Source organism: Podarcis vaucheri (assembly GCF_965113315.1).
Source record: "Podarcis vaucheri genome assembly, chromosome: 5".
Taxonomy (NCBI): domain Eukaryota; kingdom Metazoa; phylum Chordata; class Lepidosauria; order Squamata; family Lacertidae; genus Podarcis; species Podarcis vaucheri.
Window position 1 is genome coordinate 37,609,745 of NC_138763.1, and position 24,656 is coordinate 37,634,400.

Consider the following 24,656-nt stretch of genomic DNA (forward strand, 5'->3'; position numbering starts at 1 on the left):
TAGTTGAATTCGTGCTATCTGACCAGGAAGAATACTGAATTATTCAAAAAACCATAATTCACCATGTAGACCATGGGTAGGCAAACTAAGGCCCAGGGGCCGAATCCAGCCCAACCACCTTCTAAACCTGGCCGTCTGGGAATCAGCGTGTTTTTACATGAGTAGAATGTGTGCTTTTATTTAAAATGCATCTCTGGGTTATTTGTGAGGCCTGCCTGGTGTTTTTACATGAGTAGAATGTGTGCTTTTATTTAAAATGCATCTCTGAGTTATTTGTGGGGCACAGGAATTCGTTCATTTCCCCCAAAAAATATAGTCTGGCCCCCCCACAAGGTCTGAGGGACAGTGGACTGGTCCCCTGCTGAAAAAGTTTGCTGACCCCTGATGTAGACCATACTAGATACAAGTTTTTTAAAAAATAAAATACTGTTAAATATGAATGCTGTATTTTGAGTATGTGAAGAGCCCAGTTCCTTGCATTTTTGAAATCTACATTCTATTGGTATTTGAGACAATAAGTGACAAAGACTAGGAACAGGATAGGAACTGGTAGTAAGAGAGAAGTGGAAGCAAATGCTGTTACACATTTAGGCTTCATTGAGGAAGAATGCAAGTAGGGGATATGACTGCAGACCAAACTTTAGCAGTGTATGTCGGGAATGAAATTCTAAATAGTTATTCAGAAGAAAGCTGTCATTCAGCCAGTAGACCTTACTTCTAAGTAAAAACACGCAGGATTGTGTTGCATGTCCCATCATGCAAAACAAGAATTGCTTTAAAGTAAATTTGCAGGGGATTAGCAACTGAATCTGCATTTTCTGTTACTCGCTAACCTGATTTGAAGAGTCCCATTTCAAGCTCTTCATATTTTGCTGAGATCACACCAACTCAAATTCTGCAAATGGTTATCTTGTAGTTCATACCAGTTCCTAATCATTTATTAGTAAGTTAAATAATTCTTGTCTAATTACAGAGCTTTGGAAGTTTCTACCTTTGTTGCAAAAATATCCTGCTTATTTCTACTCTTCTGCATCTATTCTTTTATTCATTAGCAAGCTACCAATTCATAACATGCAAGCCCAGGACTACTAATAAGACTGGTAATGTTGTCTTGCTGCAGTACACTCTAATGCACGGGTGTCAAACACAAGGCCCGTGGGCCGAATCCGGCCCGCCAGACCTCGTCATGTGGCCCGTGTAGCCTTTCCAGGATCATGGGACGAAACTGGCCAGGCAGCCGCGGCCCCGCTCCCCCGGGGAACGTGCCCCATCACCCTCCGCTCCTGCCTTGCTCCCTGTAACAGGAATTCCCCAAAGTGCATCAGCATCTGCCGCTTGCCCAGCAGCCTCAGCACCGCCTTGCACCCGGCGCCCCCGCCATCCTCGGCGCAGGGAGCGAGGGGCGCGCGGGCAGGCGCTGCCCGGCGGAGCAACGGCTCCTTCCGAGCGGCTGGCAGCGTCTGGGCAGGACTGGCCTCCCGCCTGGTCCTGCGGCAGCTGCAGACGCGACCGAAGCAGCGCAGGGAAGGAGATGTCCGGCCGCCCAGCGCAGCCCCGCGCGCTCCCGCTCTCTCTCGGCGGCCGGGGAGCGGGGCCAAAGCGGGACCCCACCTGAGTGGCGGCTGCGCGAGCCAATAGGCGAGCTGGGGGAGAGGGGGAGGCGGGGCCCCGGGGAACAAAGGAGGGAGGGGGTGCCCGGGAGAAGGGGGCGGGGAGCTTGGCCGGACAGCCTCGCCCGGGGCGGGGCGCCCGGGACGCCCGAGTTCCGCTGGGTTAGAAGCCGGCGGCCTACCTCTGCTGGCCGCGGAAGGCAGCCGGGTCTGGATTGTGCCCCGAGAGTGGCGGGGTCCCGCGCGCAGCCTGCCCTTCAGGTTGGGAAGCTGCTCCTGGGGCTCCACCTGAAGCCACGCAGAGCCCTCAAGGCGCCATCGGCGTGACTTGGCCGGGGCAAAAGGCGAAGCGGAGCCTCTGGAGGGAAAGGCGGTTGGATTCCCCTCCTCGGCGGGTCCAGTAGTCTCCTGCCTCCCCTGAGGAAGGGTCTCTTCTTCAGCTTTTCTGATCCTTCGTGGCCCTCTTGGGAGAAGCCGAAATAAATAATGCGGCCCCTGATGAATTTGAGTTTGACACCCCTGCTCTAATGCATGGCTACTCTAAAGTAAGTCCTGCAGAGTTCAATGAGACTTATTTTCAGATACGTATAACAAAAAAAATTAAATAAATGTTATAAAAAGATATAATAAAATCTGTAAAGTGGCAAATGGGGAAGCTATTGTAGCCTGGGCCAACATCAAATTCACAAAAACAGCTGGCCTTTGTAATTTAAGCACAGCACAAAACCGAGATGAAGGGCTTTTCAAAGCCAGATGTGTCAGCCTGGCAGAAAATAGTATGAACAAGTGCTAAATTCTCCATTGTATGGGTCTCAGTAGTCTATGAACATAACAGGGTCACCAGGTGCAAAGGAGAGCAGGGCTTCTGTACATTGCCAGTAGCTTAATATATGGCATTTGCTAGGTGGTTGGTATGTAGGGATAAGGAAAGACACCATCCCTTTTGTGATAATTGTATCTGGCCATCCTAAACTATAGTAGGGAACATTTTACACACATGATTTTGCTTCTGTGGGAGTGGAAAAGACGGGCTCGAGATCACTGATAGTTTTCCCGGCTTGCAATGAATTACTGGGTTAAGAGACAAGCGCAAGGTTCACCGTTCGGAACCTAATACGAAGTAATGCAAAGGAACCCCCACAGCTGGTCACCTCTAGACTATCCCGCCTACGACCTCTCATTCCCGCACTCTCTATGGTACTGGGCAAGTGACACCACGTGCCCTTCAGCAGCCAATTGAAATTGAAGACACCATAGAGTTACTAATGAGGGTTAATATCGGCGCTCCCGCGCGTTGCAGGCCCTGTTCCGGTAATGTGATCTCGCCATAGCCACAAAACCTTCATGAAAAGAAAGGTCAAACTAGCAAATTGCCCCGTGTATACCTTTACCGCTCCACGCTTTACGTTCTGGCTGGCCTGCAGGAGGCATACGTTCTTACCTCGCATGGGCTCGCAGCACAGCTATGCCGAATACGAAGGACCAGCCGCCATCTTGGTAAAGGAAAGGGATTGTGCGTGACCCGCCAAGATAAAGGGGGAAACTCCTCCCCCCCATCCTTGCCCTCGGGTATCACTATAGCAACTGGGGGAGGCGGGGCTGAGCGAGCCAGTATTGGCTGAGTCGCGCACGCGCCTTTGTTACAACCCCCCCCCATGCCTTTGTCGCGTGCGAAGGCTGGGCCGCGGGGCGGGGGCGCTCTTCGCGAAGAGGCTTGTCTTTGCCTCACGCTGCGGATGGAGACGGGTTAAGGACGCAGGCCGCGGGAGGGGGGGTGGGAAGGCGCCAGCGCGCATGCGCCGCTAAACTCCGTGAAGCGGTTGGGCGGGTTCGAAGATTTGCGGCGGCGTTTTAGCAAGCGAGGACGGGGCGCGGCTGCCAGGTAAGGCGTTGCCCGTGAGGAGGTTCTCTCTGGGGCTGGGCAACCGCGGGCCAGGGATGGTGGCCACGGGCTCCTTCCCTCGGCGCGCGCCCGCGTGCGTTCTTGTGGCCCGCTGGGAGCCGCTGCCTGTCTCAGTCTGTGAGGGGAGAGGGGAGAAAGACCCCGCCCCCCCTCCCTCGCCATCCCTTGCTCTGGTTTCAGCCCCTCCGCTGTCTCCCGGGCGGCATTTTCGCCACGAAATGCAGAGCAGCGGATGGGAGTAGGAAACAGAGGGCTGGAAGGAAATGGGGAAAGGGGTGTGTGGGGAGGAAAGGGGTTGCGACTGACGCTGTTTCTCCGCCGCCAAAAAGGCAGATGGGTCAGCAAGTTTAGTTGACTGCAAACGTGACGAAAATGCATCGGGGAAAGGGGCTCTCAAAAACACTTGCGATCATTGTATTGTGGGGGGGGGAGTGTGTGGAGACTAGATGACCATCGGGTGCTCCTTCCCACGTTACCAGTCAAGTACAGGATGGCGAGGGAGGAAAATCGCTTGTGAATTGGGAAGGGTTCATAGCTCCGGTGGGTGTTTCTCCTCCAAGAGAGACGGGGGGGCGCGCGCAGGGGCGCCTTGCCCTCGAAAGAGGAGGATTTCAAAAATGCCATTGCGGAGAAGAACAGCACAGCTGTGTTCGCTCTGTATAGCGACAGATTTCCGGTTGGAGGTTGGGGATGTGTCGTGTGTGCTGAAAGAGCAGGAGTGACGTGCTGGGTGGGCCTTCTAGGGGGCAGTTTGCAGAGGATGTGCGATTCTGGCTTACGGAGTGGGAGTCTTGATTACGTTCTCCCGACTCCTGCATCTGTTTGGATAACTTCCTCAGCGCTTATGCTGCAAAGTTGAGTTACGAGCGAAATGAAAATTCTCCCCCAACAATAGTTCTCCACTTGTGCATGTATGAGCTGTAGGGGCAAAACCTTTGTAGGTTGAGGACATGCTGGAAAGCTCTCAGGGGACCCACATTCCAGTCGTGGGCGGGTTCAGCTCCATACATAATTCTGATGTCCGCAGAGAGCTATTTCCTATTGAAACAGGCATATGCAGTATTTAATTATTAGGAATTCCACTCGGATTTCGCACTCCTATTCTGCAGGATATTATGGATGTTGGTGCTTAAGTCACAACTTCAAAATGTGTTCCCAAAATTACACTCAAGCATGTAGACATGACATTATTAAATTACTAACTTTTCCCATTTTGATCATTTTCTTTTATTATAAAAGATGTCAGTTTGGCTGTTGCTAATAATTTACCCAATCATATATGTTTGGTATTTGTGTTACTACCAGCATTTATTATAACCTAGTAGTTACTATCTAGCTAGTCAATTCTTGATAGATGATCTTTTGTGGAGGTTAAAAGAGAGAACACACTACCTTCTCAGTTAAAGTTTTTATTTTCCCCCAGTACTGTTTTAGTACAGGGTCATGTACTAACCACATGGTTGACATCTCTTCAGTTTTTGCCATTTTACCAAAGTCTCTTTCACTTGCTCCTTTTCACAGAAATGTAATAAGATTTTATCAATTTTAAACGACAATTTTCTGTGGGTTCTTTTTCCAAATTTTGTATAATCTCTCAAAGACCTGTTTTTAAATATCTCAGATTAAAACTGATCTCTCCCCCCAGATTCTTCACCTCCATAAACATGTCCAAGGTAAGATGTGCCTTTGCTCATAACTATTTTGATGGTTTGTTCTTTGAATAAACACTTATATGATACTGGTGTGCTAAATTAACTAATGAAGGAATATAATCACATTGCTTTTATGCTCTCTAAAAAAAATCTCCATGTTAATCCATGTTAGGTGATGGATTGGATGGATTTTAAAAAACTACTTCTACCTCTATGGAAATAAGAAGAGTCATGTTTTCTCCCGCAGTCTTTTTACCATGTCACTTAGTACTATTTCTATTTATTATTTTTTATTATTTTTTCCAATACATATACATCACTTTTCACCATAAATTGGTGAGCAGGTTACAGAACAATAAATAAACAGTGGATAAGTCAAATAATATGCTGCTTAAAAGTATAGAAACCACAGGTAAACAGAAAATAGGCCTAATAAAATTTACTTTAAAGCCTTTATCAAGCACCTGAATTTCAACAGGGAGGATGCCTGTCTGATCTTAGCCAAGGTGAAGTTGCGCAGAACTGATTGCACAGCTCTTGGTGGACATGAGCTGCGCATCTGAGCCATATGGGGGTCAACAAACAAAGCATCCCTCAAAGATCTCTGTGATCAAACTGAGATATAAAGAATCAGGCACTCCTTAAGGTATCTTAGACCAAAAGGTCAGTGTATATTTGTACAATAACCTTTAACTTGGTCTGGTAACATATTGGCAGTCAATGCAGAATTTTAAGCACTCAATTTATGTTCTGACAGTAGTTTTCCCCCACCAAAAGTTTAGCTGCATAACTTTACACCTGGAGCTTCCAGACCAAGCACAAAGGTAGCACCACGTAGACTGCATTTGCAATCATCACGTCTTGAAGTTACCAATGCATGAATCATCATGGCCAGCTAATCTCTATCCAATAATGACCATAGTTTGCATACCATCTGTAGCTGGTAAAAGGCTCTTCTAGGCACTGAGACTGCCTAAGCCTCAAGTGAGAGAGATGGATTCAGGAGCATCCACAAACTACAAACCTGCTCTTTCAGTCTGAGTGCAACCGCAGCCAGAGGAAGCAACTGGTCATTTTCTCTGACAGGGGAACCACTCACTCACAGTGACTCCAATGTCTGGTGTTCAGACTCAGTTTATGTTCAGCCTCTCCTAACTCAGGTGTTATGGAGAAATAGAGCTACATGTCACCAGTGTACTGATTATGTTTTGCCCCATAACTTGTAATAGCTGCTACCTAACAACAGCGTATTGGCAACAAGATTGTGCCCTGCGGAATACAATAGCACAAGGATCATGGGACTGAGATGCAATCCCCCAATGTTATTCTCTGGGCACAGCCCTACAGGTAGGAATAGAACCACTAAAAAAGTGCCCCTAAAACTATCCAACAGAGCTAGTCCAGGAAGATACTGTAGCCAACAGTATAAAAAACTGCTGAGAGCCCTAGAAGCAGGAACACTGCTCCCTCCTTTTTGATTGAAAAGCATGGCTATGTCAGAGTTGGGAATCAGAGGCGTACCTAGGGGCTAGCAAAACCCATCCCTTGTCGGGAGTGCAGAAATTGGATATTGGATTATGGAGTGCATGACATATATGTGTGTGTGTGACAATGTGACGCTGCTGTCATGGTGAGATCAAATGCAGGAAAAGCTTCCTGTCTTCTGCAGTAAAGTGATATTTCCGGATAGGGGAGGGGAGGTGCCAACACAGCTCCTTACCAAGGGTGCAAGGGACCCTAGGTACACCTGTGTTGGGAATTCTGTCTTAAAACAAGCCAGAGTTTGTTAATGGCAAAGAGGGGCAAGGGGGAAAGGGTTTCAGTCCTGATACTTCTGTTGTAATAAATTGTGGTGTAAGAAGCCTGGAATGATTTTTTTGAGCCAGGCCAGACTCCACAATTGGAGTCAAGAGGAAGGAACAATCAGAGGAGGTGTAGAGAGTAGGTAGCTTTTCCATGAACAATTTTTCCACCTCAAAATAGCAGAATGTAATAGTATTTAATATTCTGTAATTTACATTCTTCTCTTTTCAGCAACAGCCTGCTGAAAAGTTTACAAATCCAGAAACTCCTGGTTATGTTGGATTTGCAAACCTTCCAAACCAGGTTCATCGGAAGTCTGTGAAAAAAGGCTTTGAGTTCACCCTTATGGTGGTTGGTAAGCTCACTTTTTATTTTAATAAATTAAAGTAGAATTTAGTAATTATTCATAATTTTGTTCTTGAAGATCCTGTATAGACATTATATCTGAAGTAATCATTATTCGCAAGAACTAGCAGGTATAAATCTGAACCTGTTAAAGAATCTGTAACTCAGTTATAGAATAGTGGGCCAGCTTCCATTGCTGAAATCTTTTTTAAGGTTCTCTGATAGCAGGATTCGGAAATGCCTCTTGGGAAGTAAAATTAGGGAATCAGGAAAGTTGATCATGCAACTTCTGGGTAACCCATTCAATGCTCCAGCACATGAAAGAATAAACAGTTAATGTGGGATTTTAGATAAAATTGTCCAAACATTTGTAAAGATTATTATAGTGATGCTAACTTGCAGTGCAAATTAGATCCGTGCCACCATCTGAAACAATGCTGCCTTCCTTAATTATTTATTTAAACGATTTATAGCCTGCCCCTCATTGATACTGTTAACAGGGCAGGATAACAAGATAACATTACACAAAAAATTGCACACATTTTTTGCCATATGCAAATTAGTAATTTCTTTTGCAGATGGTTTGGAGTTCCCAAAAATAAGTCTGGGAACACACACAAGTATTAAGATGTCTGATAGGCAGAATGTCAAGATGTGAAGCTTTCCCCATAACTGGGTTTCTCCCAGAAAGAGCTTGTTCCTACATGCAGGGAACACTGAAAATAATTGTCACAATACTAACTTATTTAGAAGGTGTGCTTTGTAAGCCTGAAGAATATTAACTGTTCATTGTCTGTTGCCAAGTTTGGAATGAAATAGGTAACAATGAACAATAGTGAAAGGTCCAACCTTCTGCTGATTCATTAATATGTAATACTTTCTTACGGTTTTATTTTCAAATTGATTCTTAGGTGAATCTGGCTTGGGAAAATCTACTCTAATAAACAGCCTGTTCTTAACAGATCTTTATCCAGAAAGAATAATCCCAGGAGCAGCTGGTAAACATGAAATTTTGGTGTCTTCTGTTTTTGAATCTTATTAAACACTTAATTTGTGTAAGCCAGGATTGAAAAGCGGGGGGACTTCCAGTCATGGGTGCTTAATGCAGTTTTGTACCAGTTAAGTGCCTTGTTCCTTACCCCATGTGGTCATAAAAATATGCAAAGCTTTTTGCAGACTTCTGAGCAGTTGAAAACAATTTCATGAAAGCCACTTGGCTGGTTTGAACATAATACAGTGGTACCTCAGGTTACAGACGCTTCAGGTTACAGACTCCACTAACTCAGAAATAGTACCTCGGGTTAAGAACTTTGCTTCAGGATGAGAACAGAAGTCGCGCGGCAGCGGGAGGCCCCATTAGCTAAAGTGGTACCTCGGGTTAAGAACAGTTTCAGGTTAAGAACACACCTCCAGAACGAATTAAGTTCTTAACCCAAGGTAAAGGGACCCCTGACCATTAGGTCCAGTCGTGACTGACTCTGAGGTTGCGGTGCTCATCTCGCTTTATTGGCCGAGGGTGCCGGCGTACAGCTTCCGGGTCATGTGGCCAGCATGACTAAGCCGCTTCTGGCGAACCAGAGCAGCACACGGAAACACCGTTTACCTTCCTGCTGGAGCAGTACCTATTTATCTACTTGCACTTTGACGTGCTTTCGAACTGCTAGGTAGACAGGAGTAGGGACCGAGCAATGGGAGCTCATCCTGTCACGGGGATTCGAACCGCCGACCTTCTGATTGGCAACTCCTAGGCTCTGTGGTTTAACCCACAGCCCACCCGCATCCCTTCTTAACCCAAGGTACCACTGTATTAAACTGTAGTTGAATGAGACAAGGTAGGTCCTGGGCTCATGTCCTCTTCCTTCCCTCCCTCTCTGGTGCAGCATCGAAGAGCTTAGAATTTTTCATTCGGTGTAGTTTGCATTCAGCACATTTTAAGGTTGAGGCATAACACTAAATTGAATTTTATCTAAAACAACCCAATCCCTTCTCATCCACTCTCAAGGGGAGAGGGCATGAATCCAATGCTCACTGTGACTCATCCTCATAACCTTATGGTTAAGCTGGACATGTGAATAAGATCACTGTTTCTGACACAATGGTCCTAGATGAAGGCTCTTACTTTTTTATAGTAAATCATTTATAATTGTTTCCTTTCATCTCTCCCCTTTTTGATCTTCAAAAAATACTGATAAAGTTCAAAAGTCAGAATGCAATGCAGTATTCCTCATGAGGGAGTTATTCCCCATTTACTAACTATTTTAGCCTTGATGTTAGGCCTTGTTTCTTTTGCCCTTCCTTTGTATCTTGTAGTTTGAGTCTCTTGCTTTTGACACTTGCATGTATTTGCTCAACAGAAAACCTTGTTGGGCTCATAGCAAATTGTGATCAAGGCCATATAGATTGATCTGTTTTAGGGTGGGGGAGAAGATGTCTTTCCTTTTGTAACAGAAGGCCTTGGAGACTTTAAACTTTTTAATTCTATGATATTACCAATACAGTGGAACCTCATGTTACGTACCATCCTCCTTGCGAACGCTGTGGCTTATGAGCTCTGCTAACCCAGAAGTAGATGCTTCTTGTTGCGAACTTTGCCCCGGGATGCGAGCAGAATTCGCGCGGTGGCAGCGGGAGGCGCCATTAGCAAAAGCATGCCTCATGTTACGAGCAGTTTCAGTTTATAAACGGACCTCCGAACGGATTAAGTTCGTAATCGGAGGTACCACTGTGGTTAAAAATACAGATTATTTTGCTGTTTGTGGCTCAGCTGTAGTTTAGCTAGATACTTAGTTACTGTTGATTCTTGATCTTGCTTCAAAGGCTCTTAATTTTGCCTTCAGCCATCCTGAGATCACATTTTGTTGCCTTTCCAGAGAAAATTGAAAGGACTGTGCAGATTGAAGCTTCAACAGTTGAAATTGAGGAAAGGGGTGTAAAGCTCCGTCTAACTGTGGTAGATACACCAGGATACGGTGATGCCATCAATTGTCGAGATTGGTATGTTATATACTTGACCATAGGTCAAAAATATGTACTCAAAGATGTTCAGTTCTTGAATTCATTAATTGGCTTGTTGGCAACTTAATTTCCTTTGATATATTTTGAATGAATTGTCACTTGCTGAACTATTATTCCTGTATGTATTGGTTAGTGTATTTAGCATGGGTTTTTTTCCCTCCAACCACTTTGTGATCAAATCTGGAAAATGCAGCATATAAATCTACTGACTGATTATATGTAATAGGTCTGTTTGGGACAGGTACTGAAAAACTTAATTATGATTAGGACTTACATTTTCTCCCACTCCACCAAGTCCTCTTTCAAAACCTGATTTCATTCTGTAAGTAATGTCTTGCAGCCTCATAGTGCAGCATGCTGTGTTGAAACAGCTTCTACTTCTGTTCTTTAGCATCTGTTGGCTGGAAATATTGTGTTTTTGTTTGTGCTCATTGCCAATTCCACAGTTCAGTGTGCATCTCTTCATCATTTCCTAACTTTCCTGGACCTCTGTCATATAAGCATAGGATTGCATTTAAAGGTGTTCATCGGCTGATGGTAAATCTTCCCTTCATGCAACAGAGCAGGAATCAATTGCCAGTGCTCCCCTGTCCCCCCTCCCCCCAAAAAATCCTCAGGAGGATACGTCAGGCCTTTTTCAACCTTACCATCAACCGAGCAATACATTTGGATACCACCCAAAGCCTTATATTTGGTGGATATACATATTTTGTTTATATGTATACACACACATGTACATGTGTACTTTTTGGAGTGGCTTTAAAGAGCTATTAATAGCTTCATTCCTTTTTGATACTGCTCTTTCTAAATAATTGCTTGATTTGGCATGAGCAACTATTGCTCAGCATTGCAGAAAAGGGATGTTTACATAAATGTGATATTTTATTTAAGTTTCAGGACCATTATATCCTATATTGATGAACAGTTTGAGCGTTACCTTCATGATGAGAGTGGTTTGAACAGACGGCATATTGTAGACAATAGAGTTCACTGCTGCTTCTATTTCATTTCACCATTTGGTCATGGGTATGTATAGCAGTACTTGTAGATTTGTAGTAAAAAAATATTTTATACAGTGGCCAAACCTTTTGCATAATATTAGGCTTTTTATTTTTAAAAAACTATGTAAATAACTCAAAATTCTAACACTATTATTTTTAGACTTAAGCCCTTGGATGTTGAGTTCATGAAAGCCATACACAACAAAGTGAATATTGTGCCTGTAATTGCAAAAGCCGATACTCTTACTCTGAAGGAGCGAGAAAGACTGAAGAAAAGAGTAAGTTTTGACAAACTTTTCAACTGTAGTTTTTTGTGTCATGTTGAATCCAAGGAAAGCTTTAAATTTCAGTAGCTGCTTGGAGGTCATGGAGGGATGCAGTGGGGGAGGGGAGCCCTATTGTACCTCTGCCCAGCTTTAGCAAGTGCAGTCTATGGGTGGACTGCCCCAAGTCTGTAGAGTTCAAGGAGATTACAATCTGGTGTATGAAATTACAAAACAATGGTAGGATAAGTCATGCATGCAAAGTCAAACACATGACAGGGTCAGGCATGAGTAATCAGTTGAAGTCCAAAACATCACCCAGGGTCAGAATCAGAAGGAATCAGGAGTCAGCAGCCAAGGAGATCTAGTTTAGGGAAGATAATTCAGGGAGCTAGAGGTCTGTGCTGTTCCAGCAGTTAGGAAGCTCAAAGTAAGGGTTGTTGCAGGCCAGCTGCTGGTCTTTAAGGGTCTCCTTACTCCCAACTTGGGGTTTTACTACAAGGTGACTTAGGGCTCTCAGAAGCACACTTCATTGTGGGTCTGTGGCCTGGACTTGAATCTTTAGACACTTGAGCTCTTGAGGACAAAGATGGCTCAACCTCTCCCTCAGACTCTTCTAATGGCTCATTTGCTGGTTGAAATGACAAGAACACAAAGGGCATCTCTGCGGGATACCCCGGAGATGGCTCTGGGGAGGCTGTTGGGATATCTAAGGCTAGAAACAGTCTTTGGTCAATGGGAGATCTAGTTTGTTCTCAAGGGAGTCATTGGGCCTTCTGGCGGTTCCCTCACTGCGAGAAGTGAAGTTACAGGGAACCAGGCAGAGGGCCTTCTTGGTAGTGGCGCCCGCCCTGTGGAATGCCCTCCTGTCAGATGTCAAGGAAATAAACAACTATCTGAATTTTAGAAGACATCTGAAGGCAGCCCTGTTTCAGGAAGTTTTTAATGTTTGAAGTTTTGGTATAAAAATTGTTGTTGTTGTTACTACTACTACTACTACTACTACTACTTGTTGCACTCCAAGTCAGGGCTTGGCATAACAGCCCGCAGCCTTTGAGATTGGCCCATATGCCTTTGTTTTTTGTTTTTGTTTAATTTTGTTTTGTTTTTTGTTTGTTTATGCTCAGATTCTAGATGAAATTGAAGAACATAGTATCAAGATATATCACTTGCCTGATGCTGAATCAGATGAGGATGAGGACTTTAAAGAACAGACCAGGCTTCTGAAGGTAAAGCCTGTATCAGTGGTGGAGAAACAGTGATGCATTGAAGGGATCAGATGCCGTATGTCCTCCTCTTTATAGACTGTTCCCAGTTGTCCTCAAGTTGTAAATGAAACACCTTCAGATAAGATTTGTCCTCTATTGCAGTTCATCTACACAACTTATGCTCCTAAGCTCCCATGTCTAATAAAGTAATTGACCACTTCATTTGAATGCTTGAGATGGTGGTTATTGCTATGGAACTACTTGCATAGGAAAGTACCATATGGTTGTAACATATTTGTTTTATCCTGTTCAATTTCAGACTAGCATTCCATTTTGTGTAGTGGGATCCAATCAGCTGATTGAGGCCAAAGGCAAAAAGGTTAGAGGTCGCCTCTATCCTTGGGGAGTTGTTGAAGTGGAGAACCCAGAGCATAATGACTTCTTAAAGCTAAGAACCATGCTAATGTAAGCATATTACTTTACTTCATTACTTTATCCGTTGTTACTTCATCTTCCCCACAAAAACATTCAACAAGAACTTTTAAGGAGGCTTAGTATCTCTCCCTGATTATTAACAGGATTAAAATAATTTCAGGGGGCAGAAGTGTTCAGAATCATCACTCTCTTTAAATGCTATACCACATGGCAATTCTAGAAATAATCTTGCCAGAAATTTTGCTGTTAGATTTGACTTTTGGCTTGGGCCTTGCACAAGTTAGCTAATCTTGACAAACAATATAAAAGTTGAAACTCCCTATACTGCAGTGTCAAACAGCCATATAGGGAATGTGCTTTTTAAAGCATTAGCTGAATTTACATAAATTTGCTTGGTTTGTTTTGCCCTATCCTTTCTCCTGACTGTTTAGAAATTGGACCACAAAAGAAAATGAGCTGAATATGTGTTCTTGGTTAATTGCATGATTTATGGAAATGATATTGATGTTGTTGTCTTTAGCATGGTTATTTTGTCCAGAAAGAACATTCACCAGTCAGATTTCTATAACTTTACATTGCATTACTTCTTCTAAAGTTAGTTTTCAAGTGTGTAGTTTTCTGAGAAGGACTGGACAGGGCTGGGGGTATGACAATTCCCAAGATTCTTTGGGTGAGGCTATGTACTTTATAGTGTTGGTGCGATATTAGCTTTGCTAATTTGCATAAACTATGTTCAGAACTGTGTGCGAAAAGCTAGCCTTGGTGATCCATGGGTAAGACTTCTGCATCTTGTACAGGTCTGTTGTCCAGGATGATTTTCCCCTACAGAATGTAAAAGCACAGTCCTCAGACTCTCCCAGCTTTTCCTACTCCCCAACCTTTCCCTCACACTGCATATTTTGCCAGAATTCCTTCACATCCATTCTAGCTCTTGGTCACAAACTATATATAGCATTGTGCTTCTTTGTTTTTCCAGCACTCACATGCAGGATCTCCAGGAAGTTACTCAAGACCTTCACTATGAAAATTTCCGTTCTGAAAGACTTAAAAAAGGTGGCAGGTTGGTACCTCTTCTTTGTTTCTGCAGTTCCATTGAATTGCCTTGATGTGCGGTGGTGATACTTTTCTTTCAAAAAGATCTAATAAAAAGCTATTTCTCTGTCTATTTGTTCCTCTTCCTTCCCTGTATATAGGAAGGTTGAAGATGAAGAAGTTAACAAAGACCAAATCTTGCTGGAAAAGGAAGCTGAAGTAAGGATTTTATTTTTACTTAAAATACATCTAATACCTCACAATTGATGTTTTTCTTTTATTTCTGTGTTCTCCTGAGGGGACAAAGGCAGTCACACTTCCATTGAAGCCCAGATATATATTACCCATGCAAGACATATCTGGTTGTCTGCCTCAGACATATCTTGCCAGAGGGTTGGGGAATGCTCTATCAGAAGAGAAGGTTAACTGGTGCCTCAAAGTCCAGTAAATCTTGTACTTTGTCCAGTGCTTACTGTTCACTACACTTCGTTTAGTGCTGAAACAAGCGCAAAGAATCAATATTAACTATGGTTTGTTGGAGGGGAAAAAACTTGAGTTGATGAAACTAGCTTATTTCAGCTAATGACTGCTAAAATTAACTTCAGTTAAGGGTTCAAATGCCATGCTCAGCTGTAGTTAATATGGAGCACAAAAAGAATCTTCCAATCTCCATTTGGCCAAGCCAGAGGTGAAGTGGGAGGAGAATTAGTCTGGAGTTCACTGCAGCTCATTCTCATTCTAAACCATGGCCTAGTGTTCTGTTTGAGCATAGCTATTCTGTCTAGCAATTTTCATTTTAGAATGCCCATGGCTAAAAACTGCAAGTTTCCCATCTTGCTCTTTTAATGCTAAATTAAATATTCATTTTATTTGTGCACTCTGTGCAGACACACACATTAGAAATTGTGATTCCAAAAAACATAAATGAAACCTTCATTATTGCAGCTTTAATACAAAATTGCAGCCGCAAGCTTTGATTTGTACTTTTCAAATTAAGGCTGTGGTCCTATGTACATTTAATTGTGATTAAATAGCACTGAGTTCAGCAGATTTTAATCATTTGGCTACCTGTTAAATGTATCCTTTTCTTTTCTTTTTTTGAGACTACTTTGAGTACCATACTTTGAGACTATGAGTACCATAGTCTGTTGTAATGAGGAAGGAAGAAGAAAGCAGTTTGTTATACTCATTTTTGCAAAACGACAACATCATCTGCAGAAGAGCCATATTTTCAGAATAAAAACACGGTAAAGATTGTATCATTTTCTTCTAGCTCCGTCGGATGCAGGAGATGATTGCAAGAATGCAGGCACAGATGCAGATGCAGAGGCATGGTGGAGAAGGAGACAGTGATGGCATCCATGGGCACAAAGTTTAAATTATTTGGTAAGAAACATTTTAATAGAAAAGCCATTATCTGTAAAATATTGCTATGCAAGAAAAGCAGGGTTGTGTGTCTTAAGCACATTTTGACTTCTGGATCAGTCTTTGTGTAGTACTTTCTACATGCTTGTGTTGGTGTGCATATGACTATCCCTGCTCTAGACAAAGCCTATGTAGTGCCCTCCATATGTTGTTGATGCAGTTCCCATCATTCCTGATCAATGGCCATGCTGACTGAAGCTGGTGATGGTTACATTCCAGCAGCACCTGGATAGCCCCCATGGGCTGCAGTGTCAGAAATGTGGTAATTCTAAGTTAGCCTTGCAAATTTTGCAGGGCTGCACATGCCACTACCCATTGTGCCCTACATGGAATCGGGCCTTTAAGACCAGGAAGAGAGAAAACATGGAGGCACCTTAGTACTGTGCCCTCGTTTCCCCAACTTGGAAATGTTGTAAGAGCTGTGGAGGGGGCAGAAGTTTTTTCAGTCCCGGGGGCCTCATTCCTTTGCAGGGAATCTCCTGGGGATTGTGTTCTAGTAATGGGGAGAGACGGAGGTAAAAGAGGAGTTCAGAAATATAAGTGACTCTCTTTGAACATGGGAATGTTCTACATTTAATAGAAGTGAAGAAAGTCTTTGGCTTTGAGGCAATAGAGATATGTTGTGCTGAATATGTAGTAATGGAACAACCCATGTTACTTTTCTTTTACAACACAGGGAGGAGATTTAAACCCCTGTACTATAGACTAAATGGGGGCAGTTGATTTTTCTACCTCCGCTTAAGACACACAACTTCATGCATCTACTTAACAAGTCATCATGAAGCAACTGGAGGGTGAAAGAAGGAAGAAGAATCAAATAGTTAATCAAGGGAACTGGGCGGGGGGGGGTAGGACAAAAGCTAAAATAGGGTTGATAGCCACAGTTTTAGTCTTATTAAAAAAATGTTTCACTCAAGCAGGAGTAGTGAAAATGGTGGAAGAAACCTGCCTGACAGGAATTTACATGGTAAAAGAGTTTACATGTACTATAGCTTACAACTTTTTAGTAGAGAACTATAGTGGTGCACTTTGATGGCATAAAGCACAGATATAACATACATGCCACTCTTACTTTTTAAAAGCAATACTTGTAGCAAGAGTCTTACTTTGAGCATTGCTGCTCCATAGATTCATGGCTGAGAAGCTATTTCAAAATTCATATTTGCACTACAGCTCAATTTCAAAATGTAAAGGTAAATAACAGTTGTACCTTTCAATATTTTCATTTTGGCAGATACCTTCATGAATTGGAGCCATTTGAGACTTGTGACACAGTGACGTATTTTGTGAGGAGAGAAGCTTATCCTGATGTGACTTGGGAGGTCCATTCACATTCAATGTGCAACTGTATTGTCATTTCTGTAATGCCTCATTTGAAAACAACTTAAGACATAGTTAATATTTTAATGTTATGGTGTAACGTGATTGTTTTTTTAACTTTGGTTACTACTCTTTTACTGAGCTGATTTTACTACACTGGCTACAAAGATATATATACTTCCTAGCTAATATTTTTCATCTGAATATGGATTACTACCACTATTTTGGGTTTGTTTTTTGCACTGAAGGAATCAACTGATCATGATAACAATCCTGAGGTCCAAAGTCCGCATATGAGCTTTGAATTTCCTCCACAGCCTTCCCTGATACCCTAGTGTGGCTAATGTGCATACAGTTTTAAGACTACTTTAAACCACCATCCCCACAAGTATCATAAGGTTTTTAATGCTCACATGAAAGATCAGTGCTGGGAGCTTTTGCTGGAGAAGACTGTGACTAAAGCCTTGAGTGAACTTTTGGTCCCTGGGATGCAGTTCTTTGCATGTAGCTGATCCAGTAACAATGTAAGTGACAAAATGGAAATCTTCAGTGCCATTTTTTCTTATATTTAGTAGCATATAGAACTCTGTGCCTGTATCACTCCTGCACTGCCCTACCTTTCGAAGGTTTATAGTCATTTTTTCAAGTACCTACCGCACATGAACCTTTTGTGTTTTTATCTAAGAAAAACCAATATAGTTTTTAAAGGCATTGTGCAGTTTAGAAAGCAAATCTTATAATATTTCAGGGACTTTGTCTTTAAAAAGGTCAAATATTTTTTAAAGTAGCATGATAGACCAGTCTTGGGCACATACTCTGTAAGTGAAGGGAGAGCCAGGATGCCATAGTCAGGAGAATGGCTGCTGCTGGTAGCCTCTTTATCTGCAGCCCCAAAATCTCCATGCATGGGCATTTGCACTGTGCTTAAAAACAAACACATCCTTTTAGTCTTCATCTTAAGGAACAACAGGAACTTGGGTGAATCTGTAGGTTGTGTGCTGACATCCTGCTCTTGGTTGCTTTCACACCCCTATTCTGATAATCTGATATGTTTCATGTCCTTATACTGTAATGTATATACAGTATGTTAAGGAGAACAGAGGAAAGCTATTGTTCTTGCATGCGTCTGCAGATAATGACAGATCAAGCTGAAGATGTACATACAGAGTAAAAACTTGCTGGTCCCAGCAAGTAGCAATAATTTTGATTATTAAAAGTAAAGCAGGGAAATACCCCATGTGAACTTGGTGGCTTATTTTGACAATTCTGCAGAAATAGATATTTGCAGTTTAAAAAATGAAGTGATCTTGCTTAATCATTAAATTGCATTTCCCCTTTATCCTAGAGGTAAGATAAGAAAATGCTTGTTCTTGAAGCAAGGCTTCATTTACTTGGTTTTTGGTAACAGTAACAAGATCTTACTCTCAGCTTAGTTTTTATTGCCATAAGTGAAGGAACATTCAAACTGAAAAATGTATGCAGGAGAAAAGGGAAAAATCTCATAGTATGCTACTGGCTTTCTTTAAAAAAAGAAAACAAAAAACAGCCCATTTTTGGCTCTATTTGACATACTGCTCAATTCAGCCATTGCTATTGCAGCATATATTGTTACTAAACAGTACACCCAGTGCCAAAAGGCTGAATGTGGATATTGTCATGTAATTCTGACACTATTTCTAATCATTATATATAATTTCCCTTTAACTCTTATCTGTTACCATGTTATCTAAACTCTGTTACTTAAAACTCCACATCAACAACTTAAAATCCCAGATATAATAATCGGATTTGTTACAAATATAATTTGTAAGAAAGGTAAGAGAAATGTAGAAGCCTAGGGCTAAACCCAGAGCAGCCCTACATGCAAGGGGCTGTGTGGCAGAGAACAAGACATTTTTGCTGATTTCTCCCCTTCCTGCAGCCTTCCATGCCACTCCCTATGTTCTAGAGCCCCTCCCACCAACTCTTCAGAGTAGATGTTCAGATTGTAGATAGGAGGAGGTGAAGGGGAAATTGGTGCAAATTGCCACCCCTGCTCTCCCCCAACCCTTCCTTTTCCCCTGGAATTTGTTAGTGCCATTCAGAGGTCTGGGTCTAACCCAGAATGTACATATCCTAAGTAGAATCAACAAAACCTGTTTTAAAATATTCTAGGAAACTGTTTTTACTAAAATGTGATCATAATGAAACAAAGTTTAGTTTGGTATCTCTTTTTATCCTCCTTTCCTCTTCCAAAGTAGCAACTAAAATCTCTTTGTGTCCCATAGAGCATGGTTGTATTATATATGCTTACATAAATATTATTGGAGTTAAATTATTCTACTTATTTTGAACACACTTCGAGGGACTTTATTTTGCCAAGAACATGTTCACACAATATCCGTGTTTTATATAAGAGGTTACTACAATAATAAACCATACAGCACTGAGATGGTAATTTTCCAGTATTAGAAAAGTTGTGAAAATGTAGTGTGTGCCAAATAACTAGTATAAGCCTAACATTTTATTATAAATACCTTTGTTTTCATTAAATAATCTATGAAATTATTCCATATGTTCATCTGCATGTGTTTGTTTGTTGGTTGCTTTGATTAGAACCTCATTGCATATTAAGGTTTTACCTGTGGAATTGTATTTTGAAATGTCTTGGCTTTTTATGATCACTTGTAACCGTCCAAACTGCTAAATTTTAGTTACTAAATAGTTACAAAAATTCTTGTTTGATTTTTTTTTTATTAAAAGTTGAGTATCTTTAGAGATGTGACTGTTTTGAAGCAAGCTAAAAAAATTCATTCTGCAGAACTTCAGAACCCACTTCTTTAAGAAAAGTAACAAACATAGTTACAATTTTACAAGTATATTATTACACTTTTTATTGATTTTTCTAAAATATTTGGATATTCCAAGGGCTAATTTTTGTATGACAATATTAACATATAATTTTTTCCTGTACACTTTAACACTAGCCAAGACTATTAATAAAAATAATAAATCATAATGCGTGTGTCTGCTTAATTCATTGGATAAGTTAAGAATGAAGAAATGCTTGTATGAAACATGTAAAATTGTTTTGCTGCTTAAGATAAAGAATCTTCTGTAACTAGCTTTGAGAGTGTGTGAAATAAAATAACTTGTGTTCAGTACTTAAAAGCATTTCTCTGAATAGAAAGATGTAAAAAGTGGAGTCCCTCTCAAGGATTGGTATTGGGACCTGTGCTTCTTAACTAGTTCATAAAGGATCTAGAGTTAGAGGTGAGCAGTTCCAGATTTGCTGTTGATACTAATCTGTTCAGGGTTGTTAAAAAGATTGTGAAGAGCTCCAAAAGGACTTGCTTAAACTGAGTGAATGGGTGCTAAAATGGCAAATGGAATTAAATGTAAACAAGGGTAAAGTGATGCACGTTGGGGGGGGGGATATGTGTTCATGGGGATTTAAACTGGCAGCAAATGGTCAGTGCACCTCAAAAGGCATAGAGTTGCAAAAGGTTCATCAAAATCATCAAGGGGATAAAGCAGCACCCCATTAGGAAAGGTTGCAGCAATTGAGACAGTTTAGAAAAGTTTATAAGGTTATGCATGGCATGGAGAAAGTGGATAGAGAAAGTTTCTTCCTCTTATGACATCCAGTGAAGCTGAATGTTGGAAGATTCAGAACAGATAAAAGAAAGTACTTCATGCAGCTCATGGTTGAACTGTGGAACACACTCTCGCAAGAAGCAGTAATGATCACCAACTTGAAAGGCTTTAAAAGAGAATTGGGACAAATTCATGGAGTGTCAGGCCATCAGTGGTTACTAGTGACAATTGCTATGTTTTCCTCCCCAGTCATGCGGTAATGCTTCTGAATACCAGTTGCTGGAAATCACTGGAGGGGAAAGTGCGCTTAAGGGTTTGCCACAGTTAGAACTGGACTAGATGGGCCCTTGGACTGATCCAACAGGCTCTTGGGTTCACAAGAGAAGTTGAGAAGACACAGTTGATACATCTGAAGTTGAGAGAGACAGTTCTATTTAAAATGTTCACATTCGGTGAAATACCAGCTTGCTAGATTCCAAGGTCCATTTATGTTCAGAGTACCTCAGTTTAAGTACTTAATTCGTTCCGGAAGTCTGTACTTAGCCTGAAACTGTTCTTAACCTGAAGTACCACTTTAGCTAATGGGGCCTCCTGCTGCTGCTGCGCCGCCGGAGCACGATTTCTGTTCTCATCCTGAAGCAAAGTTCTTAACCTGAAGCACTATTTCTGGGTTAGCGGAGTCTGTAACCTGAAGCGTATGTAACCTGAAGCGTATGTAACCTTGAGGTACCACTGTAGTGTGATCAGTATTTGCAGGGATGCCAACAGGAATTTGGGGGCCCAACTATACCGTAAGTTGATTGGGCCCTCTGCTGCAGTATTTTATGTTGTATTTGTATGCTTTTTTGCAAGTGGTGGTAGAAGGCCCAAATCTGGCTACACAGTACAGTAAGGTGTCTGACAAGCAGAATGTATTATTTTTATCTGTAAGCTGCCATGAGTCCCTGTCAGAAGCTCCAGCTTCACCCATTGGCTAAAAATACTGAAAGGCAGGAAGCAAAGGTGCAATCAACAGCAGCAGAAAATAGAATTGTGACATCAGGATATTGACATCAAATTTGGATAAGGATCTGGTCCAGCGGCCAAATCAGATTCCCCATCCTGCCTTTACTGCAGTCAAGCCATCTCACTCTCTCATTTTAACAGCAAATAAAGGTGGTAGCTTTCACTGGAGGTATCGAGGACAAACTTAAAATGGAAATTAATGGGAGCCTTTCTCAATTACCTTGCCTGGACCTGGGGATCTGCCTAAGCAGGCAGCCCATGAACATTAAAGGGTGCATGTTTTGTGATGCTTGAGACTTAAAGGAACACAAATGAAAAACAAGTTTTTCAGAGCGTTTAAACTGTAGCTGATATGACCAATATTTCTGATCCTGCAGGTGGTTCATTGATCAGTGTTCCTTTATATCTTCCTACCTCAAAGATCTGTTCTTGTTCAAGCACCCTGACCAAAATTTATGAGGATTTGTAATTTTTAGTATCTCATCTGAAAAGTGTTTAGTTTCTAATTTAATATTTTTTAATTATCAAAAGTTGGGGGGAAATTGGCAAAGCTGTGAATTTCAGTGAACTCTGATTGTACAGAATCTCATGACTAAATTAAAAACTATAGAAAATAATTATAGGGCAATCCTGTATCTGCTTCCTGAAAGTATGCCCCAGTATATGTCATGGGGCTTAATCCCAAATAAGATACACTAAACTGCAGCCTGAATAAATTAAATATATGATATATAAGAAACAAAGGGTTTTTGCAAAAAACTTCAAAATTGATTTGTGAACTTTAGTTCAACAATTACATTATCACATACACATGTTTATTACTTCTTCATAGATTGTTATATCAAACAGCAGAGAACGCTTAGCATTGCAGAAATGTTGATATCTAAAATAAACCACAGTAATAGCCCTGCAATTACCAACCATATATTGAATCAACAAAAGGGGTGAAAGTCTGCATTATGTTTTTAAACCTGGATTATTAGAGCAGAATGTTAAACCTCACAGTTAAATGTTGGTAATCCTACCTACATTTTGTAGTATTGAATTTTCTTTCTTTCCATGACCCTTATACCAAATGAGCGAAAAGAGAATGTTTAGAGAGACTCCTTGCTTAAACATGTTTCTCTTTAGTTGATTAAAAGTTTGTTTAGTTTAATCTAGCTACAGATGAGGTAACCTTTTAAAAATTTACCAGCCTTTAAGTCATGGAAAAACTCGCTCCAGGCTTTTCTTTAGAGCTTGAACAATAGTCACAGGGGGAAGCAATTTAGCAGTGGAATCTTTTTTTCCTGTCGTTGGGTAAATAATTGCTTATGGCCACAATCCTATACTCAACTGAGAGTATGGACTTGTCCACATTTGACCATTTGGCTATTAAGCCAGTTTCCACCCCAGTAAAATGAGACAGGAGTTGTCCACACCAACAAATATTTGTGTATGAGAAGCAACTTCAGTCTTTCATTCATAAAAATAGGCATTCCCTTTTCTGTTTGTCTCTGCCTTCTAATTAGCTGATTATCTTATGCCAGTTAAGAACCAACAGAGGTTGCACTCAGTGGTGTGTGAACCTTGTTCTTAAAAAAAAAAATCCCAATTACTGTGCAAAAGCACCCTATCGTGCAACAGTAAATTTGCTTCTGGACTTTTCTGGTGTTGTAGAAATCTGAGGGATCAAAATAAATGTATGACTAAGCTCCTGGTGAAATGATCATGCTGCTGAAATGATTATGCATGACACCTAGGGAGTTTATGTTCATATGAGGCCCCAACTCTTGTCACCTCCACTGGCATGGTACATTTCCTGTTTGTGCAAGCAGAAAGTTTAGGAAATATACCGTATTTTTCGTCCTATAAGGCGCACTGGCCCATAGGACGCACCTCATTTTTTTGGGGGGAAATGAATTTTAAAAAATTATTCCCCCCCCCCAGCCCTGGCTGCCGCCCCAAGCCTTGCGCTCACCTGCCCAAAGCAGGGGAAGCCCTCCGGAGGGCTCCCCGTGCTTCGGGGCGGCAGGCTGCCGCCCCAAGCCTCGCACACCCGGTGGGACCTCCTGCCGGGCGCAGGAGGCTTGCAGACACTCGCCCGAAGCAGGGGGAGCCCTCCGGAGGGCTCCCCGTGCTTCGGGCGACAGGCTGCCGCCCCAAGCCTCGCGCACCCGGTGGGACCTCCTGCCGGGCGCGGGAGGCTTGCAGACACTCGCCTGAAGCAGGGAGAGCCCTCCGGAGGGCTCCCCGTGCTTCGGGCGACAGGCTGCCGCCCCAAGCCTCGCGCACACGGTGGGACATCCTGCCGGGCGCGGGAGGCTTGCAGACACTCGCGGGGGCTGCAGGCTGCTGCCCGCAAGCCTTGTGAGCCCGCGGGTACTCCCACCGGGCTTGCAAGGCTTGCGGATAGCTTCCTGAAGCCTGGAGAGCGAGAGGGGTCGGTGCGCACCGATGCCTCTCGCTCTCCAGGCTTCAGCGAAAGCCTGCATTCGCCCCATAGGACGCACACACATTTCCCCTTCATTTTTGGAGGGGAAAAAGTGCGTCCTATGGGGCGAAAAATACGGTACGTGCCACACAACTATTAATAAGGGTACATTTGGTATGATGCCATCCAGATAGAGTGATGAGAGATGAAGTGAATCTGGATTGCTGAGGTTTGCTGCTCTGCCCACTATTTCTGCTTCAAGGAGCTCATTTTTCACACACTGACCAGTTTTCTCATTATCTCCTTAACCATGCCCTAATGCAATGTAGCAAGGAAGGGAGTGAACAAGGAGAGAACCTATTGAGGTATTGGTGCATTTCACATTCCAACAGTAAGGTAAGTTCCCTCTCTGGAAATTTCGATATTTGTATGCTGAACAGTGTCCTATGTACAACCCAATGATGCAGTAGTAGCTGAACTCATTGGTAGCTTGTACTTTGAACAATGGATACAAATAATTCAGATTCAGCTGGAGGATCTGCCTTCCTCTCCAATCTGGTAATATATATATATTTGTTTAGCAGGACTAACTGCATTCAAGGTCACGTAAGCTTATGCTATCCGTTCTTAGTATTATTCTCATAACAGGA

The 24,656-nt window shown here is 42.3% G+C and overlaps 2 protein-coding genes across 5 annotated transcripts in view; one reads left to right on the top strand and one right to left on the bottom strand.

Annotated features, from left to right (window-relative positions):
• HDLBP (high density lipoprotein binding protein) overlaps nucleotides 1–3,188 on the bottom strand; it is a 59,345-nt gene extending 56,157 nt beyond the window's left edge. The window contains exon 1 of one of the 2 annotated variants that reach the window (XM_082221708.1): nucleotides 3,052–3,188. The gene's annotated coding sequence lies outside the window, so the exon portion shown is untranslated. The remainder of the gene's footprint in view (nucleotides 1–3,051) is intronic. The other variant, XM_082221710.1, reaches the window with a different exon arrangement.
• Nucleotides 2,985–19,147, top strand: SEPTIN2 (septin 2). 3 transcript variants are annotated; one of them, XM_082221908.1, is made up of 13 exons: nucleotides 2,985–3,107; nucleotides 5,159–5,186; nucleotides 7,200–7,323; nucleotides 8,225–8,311; nucleotides 10,184–10,307; nucleotides 11,220–11,354; nucleotides 11,490–11,607; nucleotides 12,720–12,821; nucleotides 13,120–13,265; nucleotides 14,212–14,295; nucleotides 14,429–14,486; nucleotides 15,541–15,653; nucleotides 16,927–19,147. In XM_082221908.1, the coding sequence occupies exons 2-12, from the start codon at nucleotides 5,178–5,180 to the stop codon at nucleotides 15,643–15,645; spliced, it is 1,092 nt and encodes a 363-aa protein (XP_082078034.1). In that variant the 5' UTR covers nucleotides 2,985–3,107; nucleotides 5,159–5,177; the 3' UTR covers nucleotides 15,646–15,653; nucleotides 16,927–19,147. The 3 variants fall into 3 exon arrangements, with proteins under 3 accessions (XP_082078034.1, XP_082078035.1, XP_082078033.1); XM_082221909.1 differs by lacking the exon at nucleotides 2,985–3,107 and adding an exon at nucleotides 3,351–3,492 and having other exon boundaries at nucleotides 5,135–5,186; XM_082221907.1 differs by lacking the exon at nucleotides 2,985–3,107 and adding an exon at nucleotides 3,351–3,492.
• Nucleotides 19,148–24,656: the final 5,509 nt, after the last annotated feature.